The sequence below is a fragment of the Sciurus carolinensis genome, chromosome 11 (genome assembly GCF_902686445.1).
Source record: "Sciurus carolinensis chromosome 11, mSciCar1.2, whole genome shotgun sequence".
Taxonomy (NCBI): domain Eukaryota; kingdom Metazoa; phylum Chordata; class Mammalia; order Rodentia; family Sciuridae; genus Sciurus; species Sciurus carolinensis.
The window spans coordinates 65,396,175-65,422,698 of NC_062223.1; the positions used below are offsets into that span (position 1 = coordinate 65,396,175).

At 47.9% G+C, this 26,524-nt stretch overlaps 1 protein-coding gene across 1 annotated transcript in view; it reads left to right on the forward strand.

The window, feature by feature from the left end:
- Positions 1–26,524, forward strand: part of Galnt18 (polypeptide N-acetylgalactosaminyltransferase 18) — a 319,132-nt gene that overhangs the window by 284,800 nt on the left and 7,808 nt on the right. The window contains exon 10 of the mRNA XM_047516346.1: positions 19,286–19,450. Within this exon, the coding sequence (XP_047372302.1) occupies positions 19,286–19,450 (165 nt within the window). The remainder of the gene's footprint in view (positions 1–19,285; positions 19,451–26,524) is intronic.

The following is a 26,524-nucleotide window of genomic DNA, read 5'->3' on the forward strand; positions in this document are numbered from 1 at the left end:
CCATGTCCCAGAGAAGGCCTGGGTAGGAGAAAGCACAGTACAACTCATCAAATTAGTGAGGTGAAGCTACTGGGAAGCATGGTGAAGCTAATTGGTTAATGAATAAATGTAACCATTTTATTTAAATTAGCAGCAGATTTGAAGCAATCCTCAAAATAACTGAGAATATTAGCCCTAATTAGTGTAACAGCCTGGAAAATTCCTTCTAATGGGAAAAATACAATAATGGGGTATCCCCACAGACTCCTCATTCAATCACTCACTCATTCACTCACTCATTCACTCACTCATTCATTCATTTGCTCATTCAACAAACATACATTGTGCCTTATTTGATACCAAGAACTACGAGAGGGAAAGGCCCAGGTCCCTGCTCTAGAGGCGTCCCAGTCTGGGGAGGGAGGCAAGGACAGATAATTACAGCTTCTGTCATGCAACCTTCAACCTACTGCCCCAGCGCGCCTCCTCATTAGCCCACAGAGAGAGCGGGGACAAGGCAGCGTTCAGCCACTTATCCCATTCATTCTGCCAAAAATTTCTAGACTGTAAAAGACACGGGGAATTAAAGTGCTTTTCCTCCGGGAAGCTAAATTCTTGGCTGCAGAAGAAGGAAGATGAAAGGGACTTTAATTCCTTCTAAAGTTTTTGAGATACTGCAGCTGCCACATTTATGCTTCAGGACAAGCTTTGACTCAAGGTATAAAGATTAGAGTTGGGATGAAAGGAGGTTTCTATTTTAGCATGGAGATGGATCCCATGTCAGATCAGGTGGCATGGTTAAGTCAGGAAAGTATGGAGTGGTAGGTGGATTTTCCTGCTTTTGCTTTTTGAAATTTCTTCTTCATTTTTAAAATTTCTCATTTAGTTTTAAGAGAGAGAGAGAAAGAATAAGAGAGAGAGAGAGAGATACTTGCTGATCTCCCTATCTGCTGACCACTCTCTACCCTCTAGAAGCTACCATCCCATAGGTCATAAGGACAACATTGCCCCTCCCCTACTTGGCAATGACCTTGGTGGCAGACGGACATTAAAGTCCCCTTTTGGATTGTGCTTATGCCCCCAGATCTTTCACATAGCATCTCAGAGAAAATTGCAAAAGTGTTACTTGGTGGGCCAAGAATTTAAATGGCTTCCCACCTCTCTGTGACCTCTGGCAGATGTCTCCACTTCTCTGTGATTTTTATCTATAAATAAATAGACTGTCAGGCTGTGCAGTTTGAAAACCTTCCCTGCATTTGTTTCCTGTCATTAGTGTGTGCCCTCCATGACTCCTCAACCTGCGGTAGCCTTGCCCAGGCACCAGCTGATCTGGCAGTGCAGGACCTGGCCGGGTTATGTTTGGGGGAGCCTCAGGCAGCCCTCAAGCTGTGACCAGTCACCTCCAGCTCTGCATCATTCAAGCTAATCCAGATAGAGTTAGTTGGATTTCTTATCGTCCTCTGAGCTGTTTCTCACACGGTTTCAGGGCAGGGGAAGGATCTGATGAGTGGAGCTTCTAGAAGCAGGTGGTGACTCTGTGGTGGCTCTGGGATGGCCCCAGATGGCCTGCTCATCACACCCTCTGGGTGGCACTCCTCAGTACCTCCCTGCAGCACTTCCACTTTCTTGATGCAAGGTGATTGCTTGAGGGGTGGCCTTGTCTCCAGAGGACCCAGGGAGTGACCCAGGCATAGAGGAGCCGGAGCTTGGGGTCAGGCAGAGCTGGGATCTAGTCTTAGTTCTGCCCAAAAGATGGGTGTGACTGGGGCAAGTGCCTTCATGCTTCTAATCCCCACACAGGTTCCAATCTATGAACATGGGACCATAGAGTGCATGCCACTGAATTACTGTGAGGACTCCGATGGCCTGTACGTGCAATACTTGACCTGCCTCAAGCATGGTGGTGGGTTGTTATGTCACCCCCAGAGCAGCCTCTCCAGGTGCAAAGCAAGTCTACACTCAAAACTGGGAGAATAAGGCCAACGCCTGTCATTTTCTCTCCCTCCAGACCCCTGGAGCTGGGGTTGTTCCCTCGTCCTTGCAGCCTTTTCAGATGTCCATGGAGACTAGTGCCCATGTTGCCTGAGTCCCCGAGCACAGAAACTCTCTCCTCTGTTGGCTCATCAGTGAGCTCTGGGCGGACAAGGTGCCTTACTACTGCAGCCTGCAGCCTCACTCCTTCCTTGGTGCCCTCCAACAGGACCTACGCTCACCTTGCCCAGCCCCTCTTGGGCCACTTGACTGTGAATCCCAGCTCAGTCACCAGTTGACTCTGTGACCTGTGACGGAATTCTTAATTTCTTAACTTAGTTCATATTAAATGCTAGTTCACTATAGGCTATTATGTTATTTTTGATTTACTGATACATAAAAATATATTTAAATGGGTGCATGTGTATACCTATGTATGTATACATCTACATGTACACACACATAAAATGACCATGTCAATACATATATAGACACTTTCTATATGTCAGTTCATTAAATCTTAAAAGCACCTTGCCAACTTATCCCCATATGGCTCAAAGAGGTAAAGATGGACCCAAGTCTGTACCCTAAGTGGTGGTGGATATAGGCCAAGTCCTAGGACATGATATGGGGGAGTGTGTTATGTCACATGCAGGAACAATCTGTCCGAGGGTCAAGGCTGCAAAGAGGGCTGACCAATGCTGTTCTCTGTGCCAGCATAGCCTCCTGTAGGTTCTGGCTACCTCCATGGGCACAGCCCAGGTGACTGTCAACAGGGTTTCTTCTCTATCACAGGCAACCCCTGGACATCCTGTGATTATTCCCCCACTCCCCCATTCACTGGGTGAGATTTCCCACCCTGCTTTCAGAGAGCATCTCATTTCCATTTCTCTTTGGGTAATTGCACACAGCGGCAGAGTCACAGGCCAGGACACAGGGGCTCAGCATAGTGGTGAGAGGGGGTGTCAGGTAGCAGACAGCACACAGATGTGGTGCCACAGCAATAACCCCTCTGAACTGTTCCTGTGGCTTCCATGCTAAAAAAAGGAGATGCTTGCTTTGTTATTCATTGCACATGTTATGTTCTTCACTTCATGTCCAAACTCCACAATTAGTCGTCAACAGCTGGTTTTACATGACTTTTATTAAACTCCTACTGGCTGGGGAGAGGCAGTCATTAGCACCACAGTGGCCAACATCCGGTCTCACTAAGCAGAAAGGCTGAGTCTCTCACCCTCTGCAGATCTCTCTTTGGAGAGTCTTGCTTTCTGGGCCTCTCTGGCTTTGGAGACAGGTTAGGAACCCAACAACAAAGGATCTAAATTTAGAACCTGATTTAGTCTCTTTGTACTTCAGCTTCCTGATCCATAAAACGGGGACTGGGTGCTGCAGGTGAAGCCAGTATGTGCCTAACACCAAGTCTGCCATAGAACTGGGCTCGGTAATATTGGTCTCTTATCCAGGGAGAGGCATCTCTCAGCCAACATTTAAGATTTTTAGAGGTAATCATAATAATGACAGCTGACATTTATTGTTTAATATTTCTAGGTATCTTTCAAAATGCCTTACGTGTCTAAATTCAGTGAATACTCCCAACATCTTGAAGTGGGTACTTCTATTACCCCATTCTTACAGGGGAGAAAACCAGGCTCACAGAAATTACATAACTTGCTCCAAGTCACACGATGGCCAAGTGCAGGCCTAGCCTGGGAACCAGGTGGCCTACCTGCAGAACCCGGCTCAGAGCTGTGACTCAGTGCTGTCCCCCTACATTAATGAAACATATGGCTCTGCTTCAGGAAGGTTTCTGGGCAGAGACAGACAAGAAACCCCACAGGGTGGGGGGATGCTGGGTGACACTCAGGGAGCGTGCAGTGCACCCCCTCTGTAGTGAGAGTGGGGATGGAGTCACTGGTCTAGTCAGCCACCAGGTGTACGCTTCTTAGGATCCAAAGGGAAACAGAGTCTAACTTGCTGTTTTCTTCCTGAAAGTCCTGTGGCAGTTTTCTAAGATGGGACTGGAGATGTGAACATACCAGTCAGTCAACACAGCCCTTCTCCCACCTCCCTGGGCTTCGACACAGGACTTAGGCCAATCAGCTCTCTTGACTCACAGAGGCTGTCTGCCCAGGTCCCTTGACTTTGGGCTCTCCACTTTCCCCCTGAGGAATTAGGGAAGCCATCCTCCCACTGGAAATATCCAACCTCCATGTTCTAGTGCCAAAGCAGGACTTTAAAAGCCTCCAAATCCCTCCTCCCCTCCTCATCCCTCAGGTTCACCCACCTCCCTAGGGAAGTCTTCCCTGATACCCCATATAATCCAAGCACCTTACTTGTTATTCTCAAATCTTCCTATATCTTGTCTGACTCCTTTGGAATGCAATATAATCACAGTTGGCCATTGTATCTTTATTTATTGTTAATGGACTTTCTCCACCACTAGATCTAAGTTCCTTGAGGGCAGGGCCTTTTTCCATTTTCTGTGAATCCTCTATCCGCATGCTTAGGACACTGCCTGGCACAGAGCAAGCACTCAATGTACCTCTGGCTCATAAATGGATCTGTTAATAAAGTTGTGGGATTTTTAAATAAATGGTCTAGACGGTCTTCCTCACCGAGACCAAGAGGCCTGCCCAGGCACTCTGGCATTACCACTTCCTACCCTTGACCAGAGACCTGATCCTTCATCTGTAAAGTGAAGTGAAAATGATCTGCTTCAGAGGAGTTTTGTGGGGGTTGAATGGAGAAGTACACAGGAAGTTTAGCTTCTTGCCTGGTGCACAGTAAACCCTCAGTCAAGTTTGGTAATGCTCTTAGGATTAGAACTGATTAGTATTAGTGGTAATAAGAGCTGGCCCTCTTTCAGATCTGGTATGTTTTCATGGAGTCCTGGAGATGGGAGCATAGGAGATGAGCCCTTCCCAACTGGTCTGGAAGCCAGATCCTGGTCCTCTTTCTGGATGGTGGACTAGTTTCTATGGGCACAGTTTGGGCAGAACTGGGGGGGACACCTCCTTCTGTCAATGACTCTCTTGCCACCACCAAGTCTTGCTAGCATATGAAGCCAGCCTGCCTTTCCACTTACCTAGTCCCCAGGGAAGAGAAGGGGGACCTCCTCAGACCCAGGGTTCTGTTGTTGGCTGGGCTGTCTTCATGGAAACTTCCCCTGTAGCGTGCTGGGATCCACTCCTCTGCTCACGATGGTTGCAGGACCACACCCATGAAGTCCAGGATAAGAACAGCAAGCCAGTGACAGGGTTTAAGAGGCCAGCTTCCCGTCTCCTGAGTGACAAAGCCCTCCTTAAAGCACCTCCTCTTTCAGCCATTTGGACCCAGAAGTTGGCAGGTTCCCAGAGTGGATGTGAGTGCTCTGAAAACCCCTGGCATCCTGAGTAGGCCCTCAGCAAGTGGAATGCATCACTTGCTGCCCTTCACTGTTATTTTTCAGTCAGTGTTATTGACATTTTGGATGAGGTGGTACCTCACTGTGTTGTCCTATTTACCACCCCTGGGTGTTGCCCACCCACAGTGTCAGTATGTTACCAAAACATTCCATGCATTTCCAAATGTGCCCTTAGTTGAGACTCCAAGAAAGAAGAGTATGAAAAACAGCCTCTGGATCTGGGAATGGCTGGTGGCATCGAGTGTGGACATCTGAATGGAGTTTACTTAATGGTATGCTTAATCGGTCTCCGAAAAGTTCCTATGGAGTTACATTCAGAATATATCACGGGCACAGAAGAATTCTTGTATTTGATTTTCCCAACTAACTCCATTGTCACCATATTGCCTTTGTCCCAGATGCTTACTCTGAAATCTGTTCTTTGCTGCCCATTAGCCCTGGGAGGGTAGATCTCTCATGAGGTCCTTGAAGTTAGTACTGTGTTAATACACTGGGAACTGGAGCAGAGCTGGGCCCTCTAAATCAATCACCAGAACAGCTTCATTTTTCTCTCCTTGCTCAGAATACACTATTAAATGCAGTAACATAAGTGGGAGTAGAGACTGGCTTGGGTGAAGGACACGCTTAAAAGGGAAATTTCATAGCATTTTTCCACAGGAAAAAAGACTTGCTGGTCTTAATTCTTATAGAACAGGGCTACAGCAAAGATTTACATCTCTGCAGTATCACTGGTATCCTTAGAGTGCACCAGAGCTGCTCAGAAGTCACCCAGTCACATTTGCCTGAGCATTATAGGTGCTTAACAAATATGGCTTAAATTTTTAAAAAACAGCTAAATTAATGAGAAAATAACTAAAGCTTTTAAAATGATAATCACAAAATGGAATGAGCCAGGGTTCACCTTCCTGCCCCCTCTTGGGGTCTCTTTGGTGGCAGGGCTCTCTAAGGAAGACAGGAGTTGTGAGTGTTGATCCCTCTGTCTCAGGGTTTGCCATGAAGCCAGGAGAGAAAGATCTGGCCATCAGAATTGCTGTGGGATTGAGAAAAGTGTGTATTCTGATTTGTTTTTTAAGACAAACAATAAGGGAGTATGTTTTGGGGCTGAGGGGAAGAAATCAGTGGAGAAAGAGATCAGATATATGGGTAGAGAGAGAAATCAATGAAGAACTATCCCTGGAGCTGAGGCTAGGTAAGGACAGGAGAGGAGAGGATCTGTGAACAGGTGTGGTTGGTCCTAGACCATAGGAAAAATAATGTCCGCTGAGGTTCTGGGACAGATTGGAGGGAGGTTTGGGAGACACAAGACTGTTAGTGGTCTTGCAAGTGAAGCTTGGGGACATCTGCTCCTGGGGCAGAGTAGAGAAGGTTTAGAAACCCTGCTGAGCAGAAGTGGCTCAGATACTAAGCAAGCACCCAAAGAAGGGATGCTAGACGGTGTGGAGGGGCCTGATTGGGGTTGAAGATCATGAGTTTGTGGTGGGTCTAACTTGCACTGCTCACGAGCTTTCCCTGGTGGTGTATCCAGGGAACAGGCATGGAGAAGGAGACCGAGGCTGCAGAGGAGGGGTTGACAGGGTGCAGAAAGAATAAGGAATCAAAGACCTGAAGTCGCTACCAAGGAAGTGATGGAGGGAACTTGAATGTTGCCTCTCTAGGAACATGCAGCAACCAGAAAGAAGAAAATAGGACAATATAGGAGGGAATAAAAAGGAAAAAAGTTGTTACTCTGAAGGTCTCCAGACTGAGGAGAGGCATTTGGGAATAAGAGAGTGAGCATGATGGTCTTCAGGTAGTTGGGCAAAAGGAGGGGCCTGGAGAACAAGATCTCAGAGGTAAAGCAGGTTGAGGCACTAAGGACTTGGGTCTGGGTGTGGGTGACTAACGTGGGGCACAAGGCTCCACACACCACTCCCAAAATTAAGGCCTCCATACAGGGTGTGTCATGACCAGGATCATGATCATTGCCCAGTGGGTGGAGAGGAAGCTGTGGCCCTATACCAAAGGTCATGGATGCAGATGACCACCTGGGAAGAACTTGGGTGAGAAGACCAGAGTAGGCAGATGGCAGTGATCCTGACGTCTGATCCTTAAGGACATGTTTTGACATGTTTTTATACTAGGATGGAGGAGATGAGGGGGGTCCTGGAGAAGAGGGTGTCATTTCCACCTCGTGTCTCTGCAGAGAGAATCAGCAGATTCAAAAACATACATGAGTATCAGCATCCTCCAGGAAGAGCCATGAAAGGGGCAGGAACAGTCCCTTTGCTGGAAAGGCTCATCCTGAAGAGATACTGGGAGCTTGATAAGGGTTTCAGAAGATTTGCACAAAGACAGGAAGAAAGATCAACTGGAGAAAAAGCACAGGAGAGGATGGAAAAACCCTACAGAGACAACAAAATTAAATGTCATGCAGTGGCACACTTAGTGAATTGCCCCTATTGAAAATAACATAGCTTCATGAAAACAGGCAATTTATCACAAAAGTTTTGATATTTAAGACTGGCATCCGTTGGAAAATCTGTGCTGTGTGGTTTTCACCATCGCTTTCTTGGTGAGGTTTTTCCTGACAGACCAGGAAGTGGCAAGTGGAGTGACAGATGGAGACAGGACATTGAGATGTTCTGCCAGGGCATCCTAATGATGATTTCCATGGGGTCTCGTCGAAGGAAACTATGGCTATGGAAAGCCCACAAGGTGGCCTCCTGGGAGAATGGGGTGAAAGGTAAGGCAGAATCTGATCAGAGAACTGCATCTCCTCATACTGCAGCTGCTGCGGAGGCCCTTGTCCACAGTTTTTGTGCTCAGGACAAAGCACCCACTTCTAATGCTCTCTCTGTCCTCATGACAACTGAACTCGATGGCCATCATGTCACTCCTAGATTTCACACTGTACTCAATCCTGGATTAGTCAAGCTGTAGGGAGCTTCCATTCTGCCAGAGGAGGGCCAGAGTCCCAGCTGCTGAGGAGAAACAAGGGCTGGGTTATGGCGATGGTGAGTCAGGGAAGCCTTCCTGAAGTCCCAGACTGAAAGGAAGGGAGTGGGACGTGCACCCACAAAAGCAGGGCAGGAAGAACACAGCATAATAGGGGTCACCTGTGCAAAGGGCAGATCCAGAACCTTCTCTCTTTCTTAGGAGGCACGGTAAGCGGTGGTGAAGAGAGGGGCTTTGGAGACAGCTGACCTGAGTTCAGATCCTGCCCTGCCACTTGCTATCCCTTAATTTTCCTTGGTTTCATTATTTTTCTCACTTAAAAGTAGAGCTAATGCCCCGTTTACCCAGGATCACATGAATACTGAACAGAAATATAGAAAGTATTTATCATGGCTGGTGTCAAGAAAGACCTCATTAAATTGGGAAATATTATTACTATTATTTTTTTTTTTCTTTATCTAGGAGGGGATAAAAAGGAACAACAATTTGTTGGACACTGACACTGTGTGTCATATGCTTTACAAACACACCTGTGACAATAAGTTCCCTGTATGTACTAATGACACACTGCCCCAAATTGTGTGGGTAAAGACCAAAACCATTTACTTAGCTCAAGACTCTGAGGGTAGGCTAGGTTGGCTCTTTCTTCCTTGAGTCTCAGCTGGTCTCACACAATTGTCTGTGGCCAACTGCCAATCAGCTAGCAGATCTGCTTCTGGGGATTATTGGTCATCGACTGGAGGGAGGGGATCGCTGAGCCATGTGTGTGTCATCACCCAACAGGACAGCCCAGGCTGCTTCACACAGTGGCAATGATAGGACATCTGAAGGGCAGCAAGAGAAGGCCAGCTCAAATACATGAGTGCTTCTCAGGTCTCTGCTAGTGTCATGTTTGCTATGGAAATTGCACTGGTCAAAGGAAGCCACCTAGCCAAGTCCAGACTCAAGGGCAAGAGAAATAGACTCCACCTTTGATGGGAAGAGTTACAGAGTCACATTGCAAAGTGGTTTGTATGCAAGATAACAGAAAATTTGTGGTCCTTTTTATAACATATTACAGTGCCTTATCATGTTCACTTTGTATTATTTCACTCATTTGTTCACTCACTCAAAAATATTTATTGAGTGCCTTATCATGTGCTATGGCAAGAAAAGGAATCCTCCCCCCAAAATGGCCTTAGTTTTTCAACACCTTCTCTGCTACAGCACAATCCATCTGACATTAGTGTCTGAAGTGTGCAACATCCAGTGAAAACCTGAGCTAGAGTTTGTTTATTTGTTTATAAAGCAGATTATGTTTTTCCCAGGGACAAGGAAGATGGAGACAGAGATAGTGTTGGAGCAGATAAAGTAGATTTGTATTTGCAGATTAAAATCGAGTGCCATTATTTCATCCACATGAACTCCATTTTTCTAGGCAAACTTATCCCTGCTGCATCTTAACCTGCGGATTTTATTAGCAGTCTCTTTCCTACATCTTTCTGATTGCTGAGATTGTCAGAGTCCAGAGCCCACATTGGCCATATGTTAAAATATCTGTCAACACACACACGCAACTTCTCTTACTGGGAATATCCTAAGTTCTTCTTAATGTAGTGCAGGATAAGTGTTATGTAACCACAAAGGATTAAGCCCCTTCTTCTCTAGGGGTCCAGGGAAGAGTTAGGTCTGCACAGACTATGTTCTGGGAAAAATAGTAAGAATCTTATCCCAGTCAGAGTTCCTGTTTTATTCAAGCCATTTTTCCACACAGTTATATGGAGAGTGGTATCCAATGAACTTGTCCAAAATGGGGCAAAGAAAAATTTAGAGGAGGTTTGAAGTAAGGGATATGAAGCAGGTACCAGAGAGCAAACCTGGAAGAATTTCTGAGCTAAAGTACAAGTATCCCTGGAATTATTTATTTATATATTAATTCAAACAACCAATATGTTATTTTGATTATACGTTATGTGTATGGGTTAGATAATAGGGAGACAATGGGGAGGAAGACAAGCATGGAGCCTGCCCTCAGGGAACTTGGAATCCACAGGGAGTAATGATGTGATAGCAGAGTTACTGCTGGTTAACACTGAGACCTAACCATTCCATGGAGTTCTGCCAACTTGCTAGGTGCAGTGGTGCATGCCTGTAATCCCAGCAGCTCGGGAGACTGAGACAGGAGGATTGCAAGTTCAAAGCCAGCCTCAGCAACTTAGTGAAACTCTAATCAACTTGGTGAGAGCCTATCTCTAAATAAAATATTAAAAGAGGGACTGGGGATGTGACTCAGTGGTTAAACACCCCTGGGTTCAATCACGTGTACCAAAAAATAAAGAATTCTGCCAACATCCTTATGAGATGAGCACCGGTTTTAATTCCTGTTTTTGCAGATAAGTCAACTGAGAGAATGATGGCTGAGTAAATTGCTGTAGTCACAAGGCTACCGAACAGTGGGAGCAGGGAGTCAAGCCTGGGAGGTTTGAATCTGAACTAGTCTTTCTTTAATCAATCCCCTTACTTCTCCCAATATCAGATCAAGTCGCCTTGGCATGTATTCCCAAAGTCCCTGTACTTTTCCAAAGAGCACACATCAGGTTTCGTAATCCTATTTTTGTGATGAGTTGGTGAGGGAGCAGTCAGTTCCAGCTTCACAGTGCTCCAATGCCATATGACCTGAAGATCCCAGTGGCTTACCATAACAGACATTTCTTGGTCATGCACAAGACCAGGTCTTTCCTGACCTCATCTCTCCTTTGCAACACCTTGTCTAGAGCAGCTGATGGCAACAAAGCTTTGCTCTTCTTCCATGGTGCACCCTCATTTGCCATGCTATCAGTCTCCCAGGGTAACTACAGGCAGCAGATTTGCCAACGATTCACCGCTGCCTAGAAGAGGTCACCATCTTTCCAGTCTCCAGTGATGGTTTCCTCACCACCCACCTTCTGTCTCCAGAGTGCCCATATTTTTAGCTTTGGCAGCCCCCACCCCACGATCTAGCATTTGTTTCTTTAGGCTGATGATCCCCAAATCTCAGTGGCCATAACTGGTGCCCCATGGTCCCCCTGGGTTAACTTCAGGTCTGTCATCCCACCAGGGATGCTGCGGGTCCAGCAGCAAAGAGAGGTGGTAGATCACACGTTTGCTCAAAGCTTCTGACTAGAAGTGACATATGTCACTCCAGCTCTCATTCTATTGGTCAGAGCTAGCCAGGAGGCCGCATCTGATACTGATGATGTGGGGACATATGTGGGGCAGTAGGGCGGGGATGTTAGGAGGAGCCTCATAGCATAGAGTGGAGAACATTTCAAATGCACAAACAGCCCTGAGTCTAAGTTAAAACTTTCTGAGCCCAGCAGAAGCACTGTGTGGCTACTGCACACTGGGAGGCAGGAGCAGGTTCAGCTCAGCCCTTCCTATTTAGTCTCAAGTTCAAAGACAACTCCAGGGTCAAAGTTCTACCTTTTCCCCTGCTGCTCTAGAGATGTGCATCTGGAATCTTCCAGACAGGCCTGCCGACATTGCCTGGGTCACCTCTAGCCCAACCTTGCTTTCCAGGCCTCTTGGATATTTTTGACTCAAAAGATTCTAAAAATCCCTCAAATGTGCTAAGAAGCAGGGGACACAGTCTGAGGCTGCAGCTCTCTGCTGGCCGGGAGGGTACTGTCCAAACTCCTGGGCCCTCCTCATGCTGCTTTTCCCTCTCATCTCTGCACCCCAACCCCTAGAGCACCATGTCGCCATGCCTCTGTGGCTTTGTCAATCCTCTTTCCTTTGCCAGGAGTCCCCTGTCCTTGTCAGTTATCTGGGCAAACTGTCCTCCTCCCAGGCTGGTCTCAAACTTGGGCAGAAGTCATCACTCCAACTCTGGGGTGTCTTAGCACGTTGACCATGACTAAGCCTGGCCGTGAGAATATTCTAGGCATCCTTCTGCCTCAGGCTGACAACTACTCAAGGAAGGGAAAAGCTAGTTCCCCTCTGCTTTTCCAATACCCAGCTCAGGCCTGGTACCTTAGCGTGCTTTCTGAATTGTACCGAATCAACCACTGACTGATGGGCTAATCCCAGGCTGGGGGATTCGTGTGCTTAGCCTCACCTGTTCCCCCTCAACCAGGAAAATGGACTTACAGGGGAGGCTCTGAGCTAGAGATCTTGCCTTGCACATTTATGCTTCTTCACAAGAAAGGCAAACAAGACTTATAAATGCTTTCTACTCCCCACATGGACCTAGTACTGCAGTTGGTGAACAGAAGATTATTTGGGAAGTGACTCCCCTCAGCCCTAATTTAGCATCAGCTCACTGTGGCCCTTAGCACAATAATAGACCTCTGTGTCGAGGGGTTAATGACCAGTAACTAAACCCTTAAATCAGCCCACCCTGTCTGCAGAGATGCCTGCGGCTCATTCTTGGGTGCAGAGGACAAGGAGCCCATTTCTAATACACATTCTGGATGTCACAGTCACCACTCTGTAAATTGAAATTTAATAAAGCAAGGCTGCACTTCCTCTTTCCTTCCCCACCCCCTTCCCTTTCTGGCACCCAGTCTGCTGTTTCCCTGAATCCTTACCTATAGGCCAGACTAGAGGGTCTCCAGAGATGAGGGGTGCGGAGATGAAGCAGCTGAACCAGGAGTCCCCCCTCTACTGGGCCTTGAATTGCCCCCCTAGAGAGACCCTTCCAAGTCCAAAGAAATGACCCTAAGGATGCTGGTTCACGGCAACTCCCCCATGCAAGGATCTGGCAAGCACAGTCATCCCTCCCCCAATGGTTTCTAGAACCTCTTGTGAAGAGTAGCCCACGGTAGCTCTCCCTCCTCCACCCTCTCCAGACCCAGGAAGGTTTCAGTCAAATCCCAGCACTGCTGGCCTGTGCTGAGGCTGGTGAGAGCCTGTCTCTATATATCTCTAACACACCTCGTTTTTCTAGGGCGCCCACTCCATAGACCGGCAATGTTGCCAGGGAAACACCACCTGGTGGAGGAAAAACAGCTTCTCCCATCCTCATGCCCACTGTTGAGAAGGCAATGAGTGTTCAGTGGTGTCTTGAAGGTGTTTGGGCCACTAAGCAACTTAACCCATGTTGGTCCATGTTTCTGGTTTGCTGGGACACCTCCTCTCCTCTCCCTCTGTGCATGCCATGGTTCTTCTGTTCTGCTTGGTGAAGTTTCCAGAATTCCCAGGGAGACTAAAGTATGATGAGGGTCTCAAAGTCTGGGAAGAAGAGGGTATAGAATGATTGAAAGGTCCGTTCAAAGAATGCAAGGGTGTGGGGGCCTGGTGGAGGTGGAGGCAGGAGGTTAAATCTTCTACCCATGTCTGCAAACTCTGGTTGGAGGGATATAAACTCAGGAAGGTTCCCTGAGCCTTAATGTCCTCCTAGAGGGATGCCTGGGGTTGGAAAGCAGTGATTGTCAAATCTGAAAAATTTTTTATGATCTTTTGTTCAAGTAAAATATTCTTTAAGAACCAACTGTAAAAAAGACAAAAGAAGATCTGCCCTGCTTGGGCAGGAAGAAGGGCCCTCCTGCCCCGCCCACTGTGACCTTTCTCAGAGGCCTTCGGGGCAGGCATGAACAGCTCATAGAAATGACCCTGGCAGTGCCAAGGTTGGCACTGAGAGAATGAGTTCAGGGTGGCCTTCAGCCAGCCTTGCTGAGGGGCGGATGGGGACAGCCCTCTGGAGGAATGGGCTGCTTGCCTGTGGAGGGAAATGCAGAACTGAAGTGCCTAGAATTCAACCTTCTAGAAGTTACCCTTATGCAGGGAGGGGAGAGAGCTTCTCCTCTCCATGCACCTCCTCAGGTTTGGCCTCAGTTTCCTTATTCTCACAAAGGAAAGGCGACCGTGAACATGAAAAGTACCTAGCGGAGGGTTTGGTATAGAGGTACACAAAGATGTGCTGGCTTTCCTCTCCCCCTGCCCTTCCTGAGGCTAGTCCACTCCCAGGGGCAGAGTTTCCGTCAGTGAGGTGATGTTTGAGGCCTGTGAGAGGAGGATGCCAAGGAGCCACAAGTCAGGCTTAGCGAGGTTGCCCACCTGCTGGCTGCCAGGTGAGGACATGCCACAGCGGGTCCATCTGCATGCTTCTGGGTGAGCCTCTTGTCCAGAGGTGAGGGGACCAAACAAGGGGAACATCCCACATTGGGGGTCTTGCCCAGCCTTGGCTCTGTGGCCCTGAGGGCAGGAGTTTGCAGATAGGGTGCTGTGGGCTTCATGGTTGGCTGTCCACTTAGCTCTGCCATTGCTCCTGCTCCTGGCTTAGAGGAGAGGAAAATATCCCCGCAGGTGTGAGACTCAAGATACAGATGTGTTTGTTCTTATAGTTGCAGGTGATTTCTCTCCCTCTCCAGCAAGCATCAGAATGAAATGCTGGAGGTGGTTTGCAGCCCTGCTGAGCTGGGGGCGCTGAGTGGAGAAGGATGGGAATCAATCATCTGCAGCTGAGGAGGAGCCGAATGGTCAGGCTGTGGTTTATGCCCCAGGGGTTTGTAAAACATCCACAGACAGAATAACAGTGCGTCTCAGCCTCTGACCGTGACTGGAGGGACGTGCTGTCTCAGCACTTGTGCCATCTTTTACCACAAAGCTTCAGTAAAGGGGCCCCTGCAGCCCTCTGCCTCTCCCAGTCCAGGCCCCCATGGTGGCTCAGACTCACCATGAGGAAGCCAGTGTCCCGGTTCTCCCTCTTTCAGCTGGCTCAGTGGAGCTGGAGGGGATCTAGGGACGTAGATGTGTGGGGTGAGTGATCCCACATGTGGCTCTGGAATCTGTCTGCCTCAGTTTAAATCACTGGTCATTAACTGTGTCATTTTTGGACATATTACTTAATTTCTCTGCCTCAGTTTTTTCATCTGCAAGATGGGAGATAATGGAAATATAGGTTGAGCATCCCTTATATGAAAATCCAAAATCCAAAATGCTCCCAAATCTGAAAAGTTTGAGCACCCACATGTTGCTACAAGTGGAAGATTCCACACCTGACTTTATATGAGAGGTTGCAGTCAAAACACAGACACACGAAAAATATTGTATAAAGTTACCGTTAGGCTCTGTGTATAAGGTGTATATGAAACAGATGTGAATTTCATATTTAGACTTGGGTCCCCTCTCTAAAATAACTTATTATGTATGTATGTGTAAATATTCTAAAATAAAAAATAAAGTTGAAATCTGAAACACTTCTGGTCCCAAGCATTTCCCATATAGGATACTCCACCTAGACTTGCCTCCCAGAGTTATTGTTAGAATTCAATGAGATAAAGCATGCAGATCATCTTCTGTCTGGCACATAGTAAGGACGAGAGGCACTTCGATTTTGATTCTTAGCAGTCTAAGCCAGAGATTCTCAACAATGAGACTGCTGACATTTGGATCCAGATAATTCTTTGCTGTGGGGTGCTGTCCTATGCGCTGTATGATGTTGACCGACATCCCTGACATCTTCTCACTACACGCCAGCCACAACCCGCTCCCCGAGTCAAGACAACCAAAATGTCTCCAGATATCCCAAATAGCCTTTGGTGGGCACAACTGCCTGCCATCGAGAACCACAGTATTAAACCACTTCTCCCTGAAACCTTCGAGGCTCCCTGTTGCTCAGAAAGCACAGCTGTGCTTGCTGGGCCTGTGGACATTGAAAGGGGGGCATCTTGAACAAATCTGTTTCCTCTTTTTTGTGTGTTCTGACCATTTATTGATTCAATGCACTACTGGCAGGGCTTCTGAAATGTCCGAGTGAGGACTTGAGAGACTCCTCTGTGTGGAACCTCTCTCTCTGATCTGCCGGCTCTGTGGTTACTCCAGTCAAGATGCACTTTGTTGTTTGCTTTTTAAATAACAAACAACTGTCTGTCCCTATGATGATTTTCTCAGACTCTGAAGCAATAAACAACTCGGGTGACAGCTGTACCAGATAGTATGTGCACACGCGTCTCTCAGAGCATCTCCCCAAACACTTCAGAGCAGCTAAATGGATAGAACTGATTTCAGCTATTACCTGGGCTGCCACTTGTGTCTGTGGGGCCTGCTGGGACTTGAGAACCAGACTCTGATGACAGAGGGAATAAGGGAATGGAAGTGACTGATCCCTGGCCATTCTCCTGAACCTCAGGGATCTGGGTTCTTGAATTCAAGGTCCTGAGGAGATCATAGTGCATTCAACCCAAGCAGATAGCAGGTGTGCACCTTCTAGAGCTAGGCCTAGGTGTCAGGCTGAGGCCCCATGCCTTTGCTCCTACGGGAAGGCTTTCTAGGAGCCGTGAGTTCTTGCTTCTATTTCCAAAGGTGCAAGAGTTGGGGAAGGTGTCTGGAGGAATTAGGGACAAGTCTCAGGTTCGTGTCATTAGGGTCATCGTTCCCTGATGTGTTGTTGATTTCCCCAACTTGGAAATGGCTCCTCCGGGACAGGAACCATGACTTTCTAATTTCTGTATCCCCAGAACCCAACTTGAAATTCTTTAATGGTTAGATGGATAGGTGGGTGGATGGCTAGATGGATGGACGGATGAATGCGATGGCTAACTGCATAACTGTTTCATTTCCTAAATTCTAACTTGTGTCAAATTCTTCCTCATCTCCAATAAACTGAAAGCCACAGCAGGCCGTCAGCTTTCGTTGGTGCTGACCTGGAAATCCAGGCAACACAATGGATGGTCTCAGGATGACAATTAGAAACCCATCTCTTGCCAGTGTCGGTTTGAAGAGACTCTCTTGCCTCTTGTTCAGGTTACATTTCCACATTGAGCTGGACATTGTACGTTTGGCCTCTGCTCAGAACTTCAGTCACTATGATCCTTCATCTTAGTTATGGGAAGAATCAGTCATGCTAATAACTTTGATGTCTACATGGGTGGATTCACCAAACATGATAAATTGTAGGATGACCACAGAGAGCAGATCCTAGCTGTACTGAGTGTCTTCTGTTTGTCCACTATTCCTTCCACCCTGGAAGCTGACCTGATGGAACATTCCATGGGCTCCCATGTCCTCTGGCTTCCAGTTGGGTTTAGCCAGTTGACTGACCCAGCTGATGCTCAGAGTGGAAGGGACAAAGAGACTGGCTTTGTATTCAGCACTAGTCCCCATTCCTCACACGCCCTACTGAACTTTTCTCTCTCCTCTCACCCCTTTGGGCCTAGGGGGAAAACGGCTCCATCCCTAGGGAGCTACGCTAGCCCTATGGTTCCCCGACACCTTGTGTACACCTTGGGAAAGTGTTACACCCTCCTCAGATCTGCCACTTCCAGTGTGCCATCCTTTTGAGACCTTGACTGATATATTGGCCTAAGGACCTTCTTATGACTGAGGAGCAGTCCTGCCTGTTCTCCACCCCTTCCCCTGATGTCCAAAGAGAATTTTGAGAGCCTGGAAGAACACACCCAGGAGGGACCAGCCCCTATTTCCCTCCTCACCTGTGCAGCTTTTCTTACTACCTCCATCCCTTTTATGCCCTGCAGCCATATTTTAAAAGCACTTATCAACCACCCTCTTATACTAAAGCAAGAAGTAGTTCCTTTTACCATGTTAACCAGTCAACTGGTATTTGCCAATGAGAATTGTTTAATAGCTCATGGTAACAAGAAGGACTATCCTGAATTCCAACCTAGAGCATGGGGCCTATGTATTTGTATTTGTCCATGGGGCCTAGTCACTGGAGGGGAGGGACGGAATGTTCATAACTTTGGTAATTTGAGGATTAGAGCTCAGAGACCCCATGACTTCTGCTGAGCCCCTTGCTGGGCTCGGGTTTGTGGAAAGTTACTGAAAACTTTGACCAAGCATCTTGGGGCTTGCCTCTAGCCCACGGCTGCACTGCAGCCTAGGGGACAAACCTCTGTTTTGTAAACAACGTGTTATTGGAACACAGCCATTTGTTCCTATGTTGCCGATGGGGTCACATCAAAGCGAGGACTTGGAGACCATGTGGGCTTCTGTGCAGGAAAGGGTCCCCCTGGAGGCCTGACTGCTGTCCACACAGCGACCCGCTCACGGCATGGCTCTTGGCTGGCATCCACACGCTTGGATTTCAGGAGGGCTACCACCACCACCGAGGGATCATTGTGCCTAAGCCGATTCTGCACACACTGTGGTTCATGGTGAACACCTGATTTCCTTCTGGAAGTCAGAAATTGGTGTGAACCAGACAGAGGTTGCCTGTGAGCCCCAGAAGAAAGCCCAGGTGCCAGGGCATGATGGGCTTCCCTGGTAGAGGGCCCTTCACACGGTTGTCATGCTCAGTGCTGGGGAACTGAGTATGTCCTGTGTGACTCCACAGGGGGAAGACCCTGGGACATCTGTTCCTGGCTCCCCAGAGTTTGCTCCTGGTCCTTTTCCTTTGCTGACTTGCTCTGCATCCCCCACTGTAATAAGCCGTCGTTGTGAGTCCTCACTGAGAATCAATCTAGGAGTGGTCTTGGGGACTCCCCAGCACAACCTCAGTGCCAGAAATGTTTGCCATCTATCCCTTAAAGAAAAAGCTTGCTCTGCACAATCTTAGTAGGGTTGGAAATTCTGTGTTCCTTCTCTCCCATCCCACAAGACCCTGCGCCCCCTGAAGGCCTGGCCCAGGCCTTTTTGCAGCATCTCTTGGCCAAGCCTAGGATCTGGCACAAGATACTGAGACAGGAAGTCAGTGAGTCTGTACATAATGGATTCAAGAGGTGCTTTTTAAACTGTGAGTGGCAAAATCAATTCAAGAGGTTATGGCCGGTATTTTTCAATGGAAGAATAGAATAGAAAATACCAGAGTGTATCCCACGTAGTAAGGGTAAATTGTATTTGTTGAAAATTTTGTTTTAGTTATATATGTGGGCCAAATGCCATACTGGATCACAATGTAAGAGGATTCTTTTTCTTCTTATTGCAATAGATAATAGTTTGAAGACCACTGGATACAAACGATCCAGGGTCATGCCTAACTGACATCTCTTTGCCAGCTGCTGGTGACGGTCACCACTTACCGTCCCATCTCTCTGGCCATGGGCGTTTAACCTCAATTTTTCTCCTTCCCTCCACCCCCAGAATGTGTACTACACGAGCAGTCAGCAGATCCACGTGGGTGTCCTGAGCCCCACGGTGGATGACGATGACAACCGGTGCCTGGTGGACGTCAACAGCCGGCCTCGGCTCATCGAGTGCAGTTACGCCAAAGCCAAGAGGATGAAGCTCCACTGGCAGTTCTCTCAGGTATCAGCCCCAGAGCAAGACAGTCGCAGTCACCCAGGGGATGCACCAAGAGAGTGGCCTCAGGTCAGGGAGGTGTGGAGAGGATAGGAGGGGCACTTTGGCAATAGAGAGGCTGTGACTTCAGGCCGGTTCAATTCTGGGGTATTTACTGAGCACCTACTAGCACATTAGCTTGTTGACTCTTGATATTGCCTCTGAGGGAAGTTGTTTTATTATCATTTTATTTAATTTAGATATAAGGAAACAAGCTCAGAGAGGTGAACCCTGTGCCCAAAGACACACAGAAAAGGGCAGAGCTGGACTTACACTCAATTCTCTCTATCTTTAAAGTGCCTTTTCACAGCTGAAGCCCAAATGTCCCAGGTGTAGACAGCACCATGTCTCTGGTCTGTGGCTCCCTGCCTTCCTCCTCACATGGAATTGCTCTATGAGATGAGGTGTCCTTGCAGGGCAGTGTCTTGGGGTCAGATGATGAGCAGTCCCAAAACTAGTGACTGTGGACATTCCTTTATTCCACCTGCATCAGTCTGGAGTCCATTCTTGACTTCTTGCTCTCACTGGCCACTGCATCTCCCTGTTATAAAATGATACCTGGGGATCCAGATGTCCAGCTTTAAAGAGAATACATGCCTCTCCCAACCTCAGGGGGGTCCTGGAGGGATTGTACTCATGGAACTACATGGCAGAGGTCCCTGACTCAAGCTTCCCAGGTGAGGAAGGGGCTGTCAGCCCTGCAGGAGGTTTGTGAGTCCACCACACCTTGATTCCAGTCCTGGTGTCCACCTACTCTCCCCTGTAGTGGGAGCCCCAGCTACAGCATCCTGGGGGGGCCTGGGCTTCATGGACCCTTGGTCTGGTATGGAAACCAGAGGACTTAGAGACCCTGAGTCAGGTCCTAAGTGGGTGATAAAGGTCACTAATGAGCAGCAAATTCAAAACAAGGTCAGAGATTGACAAGCTAGTTAGAGAACAGGAACAAGAGCCCAAGTCAGGGCTCTGTGACCCCACGAAAGCAGATGTATGGGGCAGGGGGAGAGGGAGCACATGGAAGCACTTCTGGGATAGATGACGGGACAGCTTTGTGAGTCCTAACTGGGCCTGGAAATTTTGGGGGTCCAGGGAAAGGGAACAGTGCACAGAGAATTCATAACTCCTGCCCCATACCTTCTTGTCTGTGGGATCTTCAACATATATTGTAAATTTTGTAGGTCTGTCCCAGTAACAGCTACATTCCTACAGTGCTTACTGAGTGCCAGGCACTAACACTTGGTGTGTATTAGCTCATTTAATCCTTACTATTGTATGTGGTCAGTACCATTACTCTGACTTTATAGATGAGGAAACTGAGGCACAGAGAAGATATAACTCTCCTAAGATGCTGCTGTTGGTTATTAATCACAAAACATTTCAAATTCCTTTTCATACTCCCAATCATGGGAGGACATTGGAAGAGGGCCAGGGTCAAGGCTGAGGTGTGAATGTCTAGGCTGTGCTTTCCTCCCGCCATCCTCTCAAGTCAAAACCCCAGATTCCCCAGCTGTGGCCTGTTGCTGACCCATACTTGGTCACTCTCTTCTGCTTGGTTTTTGGCCCAGAGGGGACAGGATGGGGCTGCATTCCCTGCTTTCCTCCTTCAACTTGAGAGACAGAGGGAGGTTGAATGCCTGCTGGTGAGGAATGGTGTAGTGTCCTGTCCTCAGGCCCGGTACAAAGTAGGCCTGCAGGCTGGGGCCACAGGAAGAGGAAGGGACACACCAAGCCCAGGGTGAGTGCTGCTGACTTCATCAGGGTGAAACAGGGTTCATAGTTGAGACTGTAGGGCCTTGGGGGTCACATGAGGGTCTATGGGGCCCTTGCCTTCAGCCAAGCCTACTGGGCCCCTTTGTTCATCTTCCTCCTGGGGATCTGTGAATGGCATAGTGCAAGAAGTTGATGGTGGTAGAGGGCGGGGCAAGGCTGGTGGCTTCTTGGAAGACACGATACTTAACTTGGAAGCTCAGAGTGTGTGGGACCTGCTCCATTTGGAAGGAGTGAAGGATGTTCTAGGGAGGGGAACACCCTATACAAAACCCAGGTCACATCAGGGTTCTCAGAGAGGTGTGGCCAACTCCTGGAGGGCACCATGGGGAGCACCAAGGAAGAGTCCAGAGGGGACACTGGGCGGGGTCATGGAGGCCACAGGAACTGGTGGACCTGAGTCTGTGGAAGGTGAGGATGCACCACCCTAGGGCACGTTTAGGTCTGGGATTTCGAAAGCTTCCTCTTGTACAGATTGTGGAGCTGAATTTGAAGAGAAGATCTGAGAAGAAGAAGAGTCAGATGAAGACCGAGGGAGAGTAAAACGCAGTTTGAATGTTTAGCATTCTCTCCTCCCTCTCCACCATGACCCTGGGGCTGTCATGGCCATGCTTTGGCCCCCAAGGCCAATTCTCAGGGTGGGCTCTGAGGCCCACCCAAGGAGCTCAGGTGTTGGTTCTGTGGGCTGGCTATGTGGCAGGTGTGTCCAGGAGGGATGTGATGGGCAGGTGTGCTGCTTCAGCTCACTGGAGGAGGAAGATGAGCAGACAGCCCCTGCAAGCCATAGCCCAGCTGGCTGTGTACCTGTGGCTCTGGGGACTTGGTCACCCAGATGTAAGTATTCCTGATGGAAGTAGGTCCCCAGCCCCTTGACAAGTCATGCTCCTCCAGAGGCTCTGGAATCAGCAAGGAAACAGATCCCCATCTGTGGACCCCAGCCCAGAGGCAAAGATACCCCAAAATTCAGCTCTCACCTTCCCTCATCTCAGGGTGTGGACAAATCGAGCAACACCGTAAGCCATGCTGGTGTGTGGAGCTCAGGAGCCTGGGCAGTTTTCAGCCGCTTTTGCATATGTCTAATTAAAACTCCCAGAGTGCCTTGGCAGCCACATCTTTGATCCTTCTACCAAAGGGAAGGATTAAATTCATAATTTGCAAACCCAGAGTAGTCACTCTCATTTGATATTTAATAATTAACTTAGGTGCAACTTTTGCTTCATGCAAAATGATCAATATTTATCAAGCGACCTGGAATCTGTCCTCAAGATCTCATTGATGGAAACGTACTCTTAACAAGGCCAGAGGAAGCCTGGAGCCTCTGAAACAGTTGATCTTATGCTTGGGCTAATTTTCTTGCAACAAGTTTTAATCTTTGCAAGTTACATAGGGATCCTATCAACTAGAATGTTCTGCTGAAGTTAGGCTGGAAGAAACTTTTACTGGGAACATTTCAAATCTCCTTTCTGGTTTCACATTATGCATTATTTACTCTCCTGAGGACCACATTTTAAGCTCTGCAGACATTCAGACTGAATTAATTTCAAAATAATCTAGTGTGATTCTCCTAGTTTCTCCTACAAAAAAAGATAGACATTTGCATATCTTAGTGTTCTATCTCATACCCTGATTTTCAGTTTAACAAATAAAATGCCTTTTGTTGAACCCCTCCAAATACTTCCAAATTTCCAGTGCTTCAGGCTGAACCAGGGCAGTGTTAGACACTGACACTGAGAAGCCGAGTTTGATGAAAGCGTCTCCTGGCGACACTGATGTGCAGGGCTCTGATGAGCAATTTTCTGATGATGAACATTCTTTCCTTCAGTCGTTCATCAAACATTTATTGAGCACAGGGGTTTGGCAGGAGGGATGCTGATATGAATCAGACACGGCCTCTGCCCTCAAGGAGCTCGTGGGCATGTAAACACAACAAAACCGGTTGATGAGAGAAGAAACAGAGGGGTGTGTGGTGTTGTGGGAGCCCAGGGTGACTGGCTCTGCCGGCAGAACTCAGGGATGGCTTCACATGCATGGATTGTTTGATCTGAATCTTGAAAGCTGGAAAGAGAGTTCCCAGGCATAGATAGGGAAGAGAACATCCCAGTAGAGGCTCTGCCTTGGCAAAGGCGTGAAGGAACAGAGTATATTTGAGGAATATGAATCCACCATTTTGTGTGGGTGGAATTTAGAGTTTGTGATGGGGCCTGAGGGAGAGAGAGGCTAAGAGTCAGGGGTTGGACAGATGATGAGGGTTGCTAAATCCACTCCAGTAAGTTTGGACTTCACCTTAAAGCCAAGGGAGGGACTACAGAGGTTCTTAAGTGATAGATTTCTGTATTGGTCAATTTTTCATTACTATAACAAAATCCTTGAGACTGGGTACTTATAGAGAACAAAAGGTTTATTTAGTTCACAGTTCTGGAGGTTCCAGGGCATGGTGCTGGCATTGGCTCAGCTCCACTGAAGACCTCATGGAGTATGACATCACCATGGGAAGAGATAGAGAGCTCTCATATATGAGGGAAAAAATTGCAACTGGAGGCAGAAAACCAGAGCATGGCTCAGGATCTCTCTTCTATAACAACCTGCTTTTATGAGAACTAACTCAGGGTTATACCTTAATCTCTTCATAGAGCAATGCCCTCAGTGACCTAAGGACCTCCCACTAGGCCCCACCTCTTAAAGGCACCATCACCCAACACTGCCACACTTGAGGTCCCAGCCTCCAACAGGTGAACAGACCACATGTAAACCATAGCCATTCCCTTGGTAGGGCCTGAAAGATCCCCCTGGTAGCAGCATGCCAGGTGAACTGGAAGGAAAGAGGCTGGAGGCAAGGAAGTAAGCTGGGGAGGGGGTTGTTCCATCATCCCCCATTATGGGAGAACTTGGTTGCCTTGAGGATGGGGACAAGGCAGCAGCAGGGAGGACACTGAGAAACATTTCAATGGTCTGTTGGACATAGTGATGGATTTAGTGATGGTAGTTGGGTTTGTTAATCCAGGACCACCCTTTCTCTGGGTTTGGAGAATGGTTCGTGGATGGTAGTTGACCCCTCAAGCAACACACCCATCTCTAAAGAGCCAATATTTCTCACATCAGTACCTGATGCAATCTCATCAAGATGAGAGGTGCTGGTGTTGGCTTCCATGCGTTTTCTAACTTGTGACTCCACCTGTATGGAGGTAGAACCCACCAGGATTCTAAATTCATATGCACTGAGTATATGTCTCTCAATCTTCTGAGAGTTCCCTTCACACTGGGATTCAGGGGGATTCTGGAATGCAGGGATGCAGTGTTAGTGAGAGGCATTTGGTCAAGTGACCCCTGGACAAATGGAGGGATAGAGAGGAAGCAGATACTAGGCCATTACAGAGAAGAACTTTGTGGCAGTTCACCATAAGCTCAGCAATGAATGGACTGTCCCTCAGTGGGAAGGAGACACCCTCTGTGACTGAATGGTTGAGCAAATGTTGGTGTCCCACTTCAAAGGTGTCATTGAAGGGGTTCTTTCCCTAGGAAGGCTGTTGTTGTGACGTGTGGAGCTCAAGGGCACCAGGTCCAACGTGCTCCTTGTCTCTACATGTTTGAATGCATGGTGGAAGCAAGGGACTACTTAAGACCAGAAGGATCTCAGGGAGTCTGAGCTCCACCTTCATGTGTCTGAAGGGTTGCCTTGTGCACGGTCAAGCAGACTTGTCCCATGCACATCTGAGGGAGGATCAAAGAGGTTCAAAAAGGGCCATCTGCAGAGCTGCCTCCTCATTGTCCGAGTTGCCCCGTAAGTTTGGCAGCTCAGGGCAGGACCAGGATCATCAACAGCCAGTGAAGGCTCCAAGGCTCCAATGGAGTTGGACTTTGTAGTTTTTAAGGGTTTACCAACTCTGAAACTGTAATTCTAAGCTCCTGTGGTTAAACTGCAAACCCTGAGGAGGGGTTTTTTCCCCACCTAGAAGTTCCATGGGGCCAGCTTGAATTCAGCACGATGAATCTGCCGAGGAGCTGAACCCCTGGTGTGAAGATCTTCACCACACTTGCCCATTATCCCACCCAATGTCCTTCTCGTCCATCAATCAACAGACTGGAAGCCCCCACACTTTCTCCACCACCAACCAGAAAGCTGGGACAGGGGAGGCACCTAGCATGCTGTTGATCAAGTGCAAGAGTCCTTTCTAAAAATTGTTATAAATCTTAAAGCCACCTGTATGCCAGGTCTAAGTTTGTAGGAAGTCCAAAGGCCATCAACCCTATCTTCATTAACTGTTCTCAGAGGCCAGCACGCTCACTGCAAACAAAAGAAAAAGAAATCTAAAGTGCACTTATTCCTACAACTTCAGACTGAGGGGAAGGAGGTGGAAAAGGCATATATTAAAGAGATACACATGTTGTTTAACGTACAAATTTACGTGAATATTTCTTAAACAAGAGGATTAGACAAGATGTCGGGATGTTCAGACTGTTTCCTGATGTCCCCGACTCTGGGGGTTTTAGTGGAAGCATTAGCAAGGCCCTTTGGGGGCCCAGGGCACCAGGGCATCACCACACCGTAAGTTCTACGCTGGCTGCATCCTCAGGACAGCATATGTGAATTCTTTCAAGTGGCGAATATCTAGGATAGCAACAGAGAGGCCTTTTCATGCCAGGAAAGAAGAGGTTTGGGAATGTGGGGAGATTCCTGGAAGAGAGCAGAGCCCAGCGACAAGCTTGTCGAGGGACAGGTGGCTGGCTCTGACTTGTGGGGTCTAATTTGAGAATTTGATGCAAGATGAGAAACCCACTTAAAAATGAACCTATTTGCAGAACACATTCCCAAGGAGCACCACTAATCCTGCCAGAGTCCTCCCACACTCGGGAGGAGGCCTTGACTTTCTCCTGTTTCAACTCCCCAGTGCCGTCAGCAAGTCCAACTTGGAGAACTTTTCGTGCTGAAAAGAAAAGGCTGTGATGGAGTATTGCATATGGCTCTGGAATAAAACTGCTTCTCATTTCATGTCATACGGCGGGGCAAGTGAGCTATAAGTTTTGAGGGACTGGCAATGCTTTGTGTAGGTCCCGAATGTTTTCTTAGTTATTTTCAGTTTATGGCCGTCAGCACTTCCCTCCGCCTCCTCCTCTTCCCACAGAGATCAGGGACTAGGGAAGGGACCAGATGAGATGGCTCAGCTCCCTGCTCCTAGTACTGAATGAGATTTTTAAAATTTATTGATCAAATATTTATGTGGTGTTTACTATATGCCAGGCACTACTCTGTTTTGTGAACATTACCTTAATAGCCAAGGC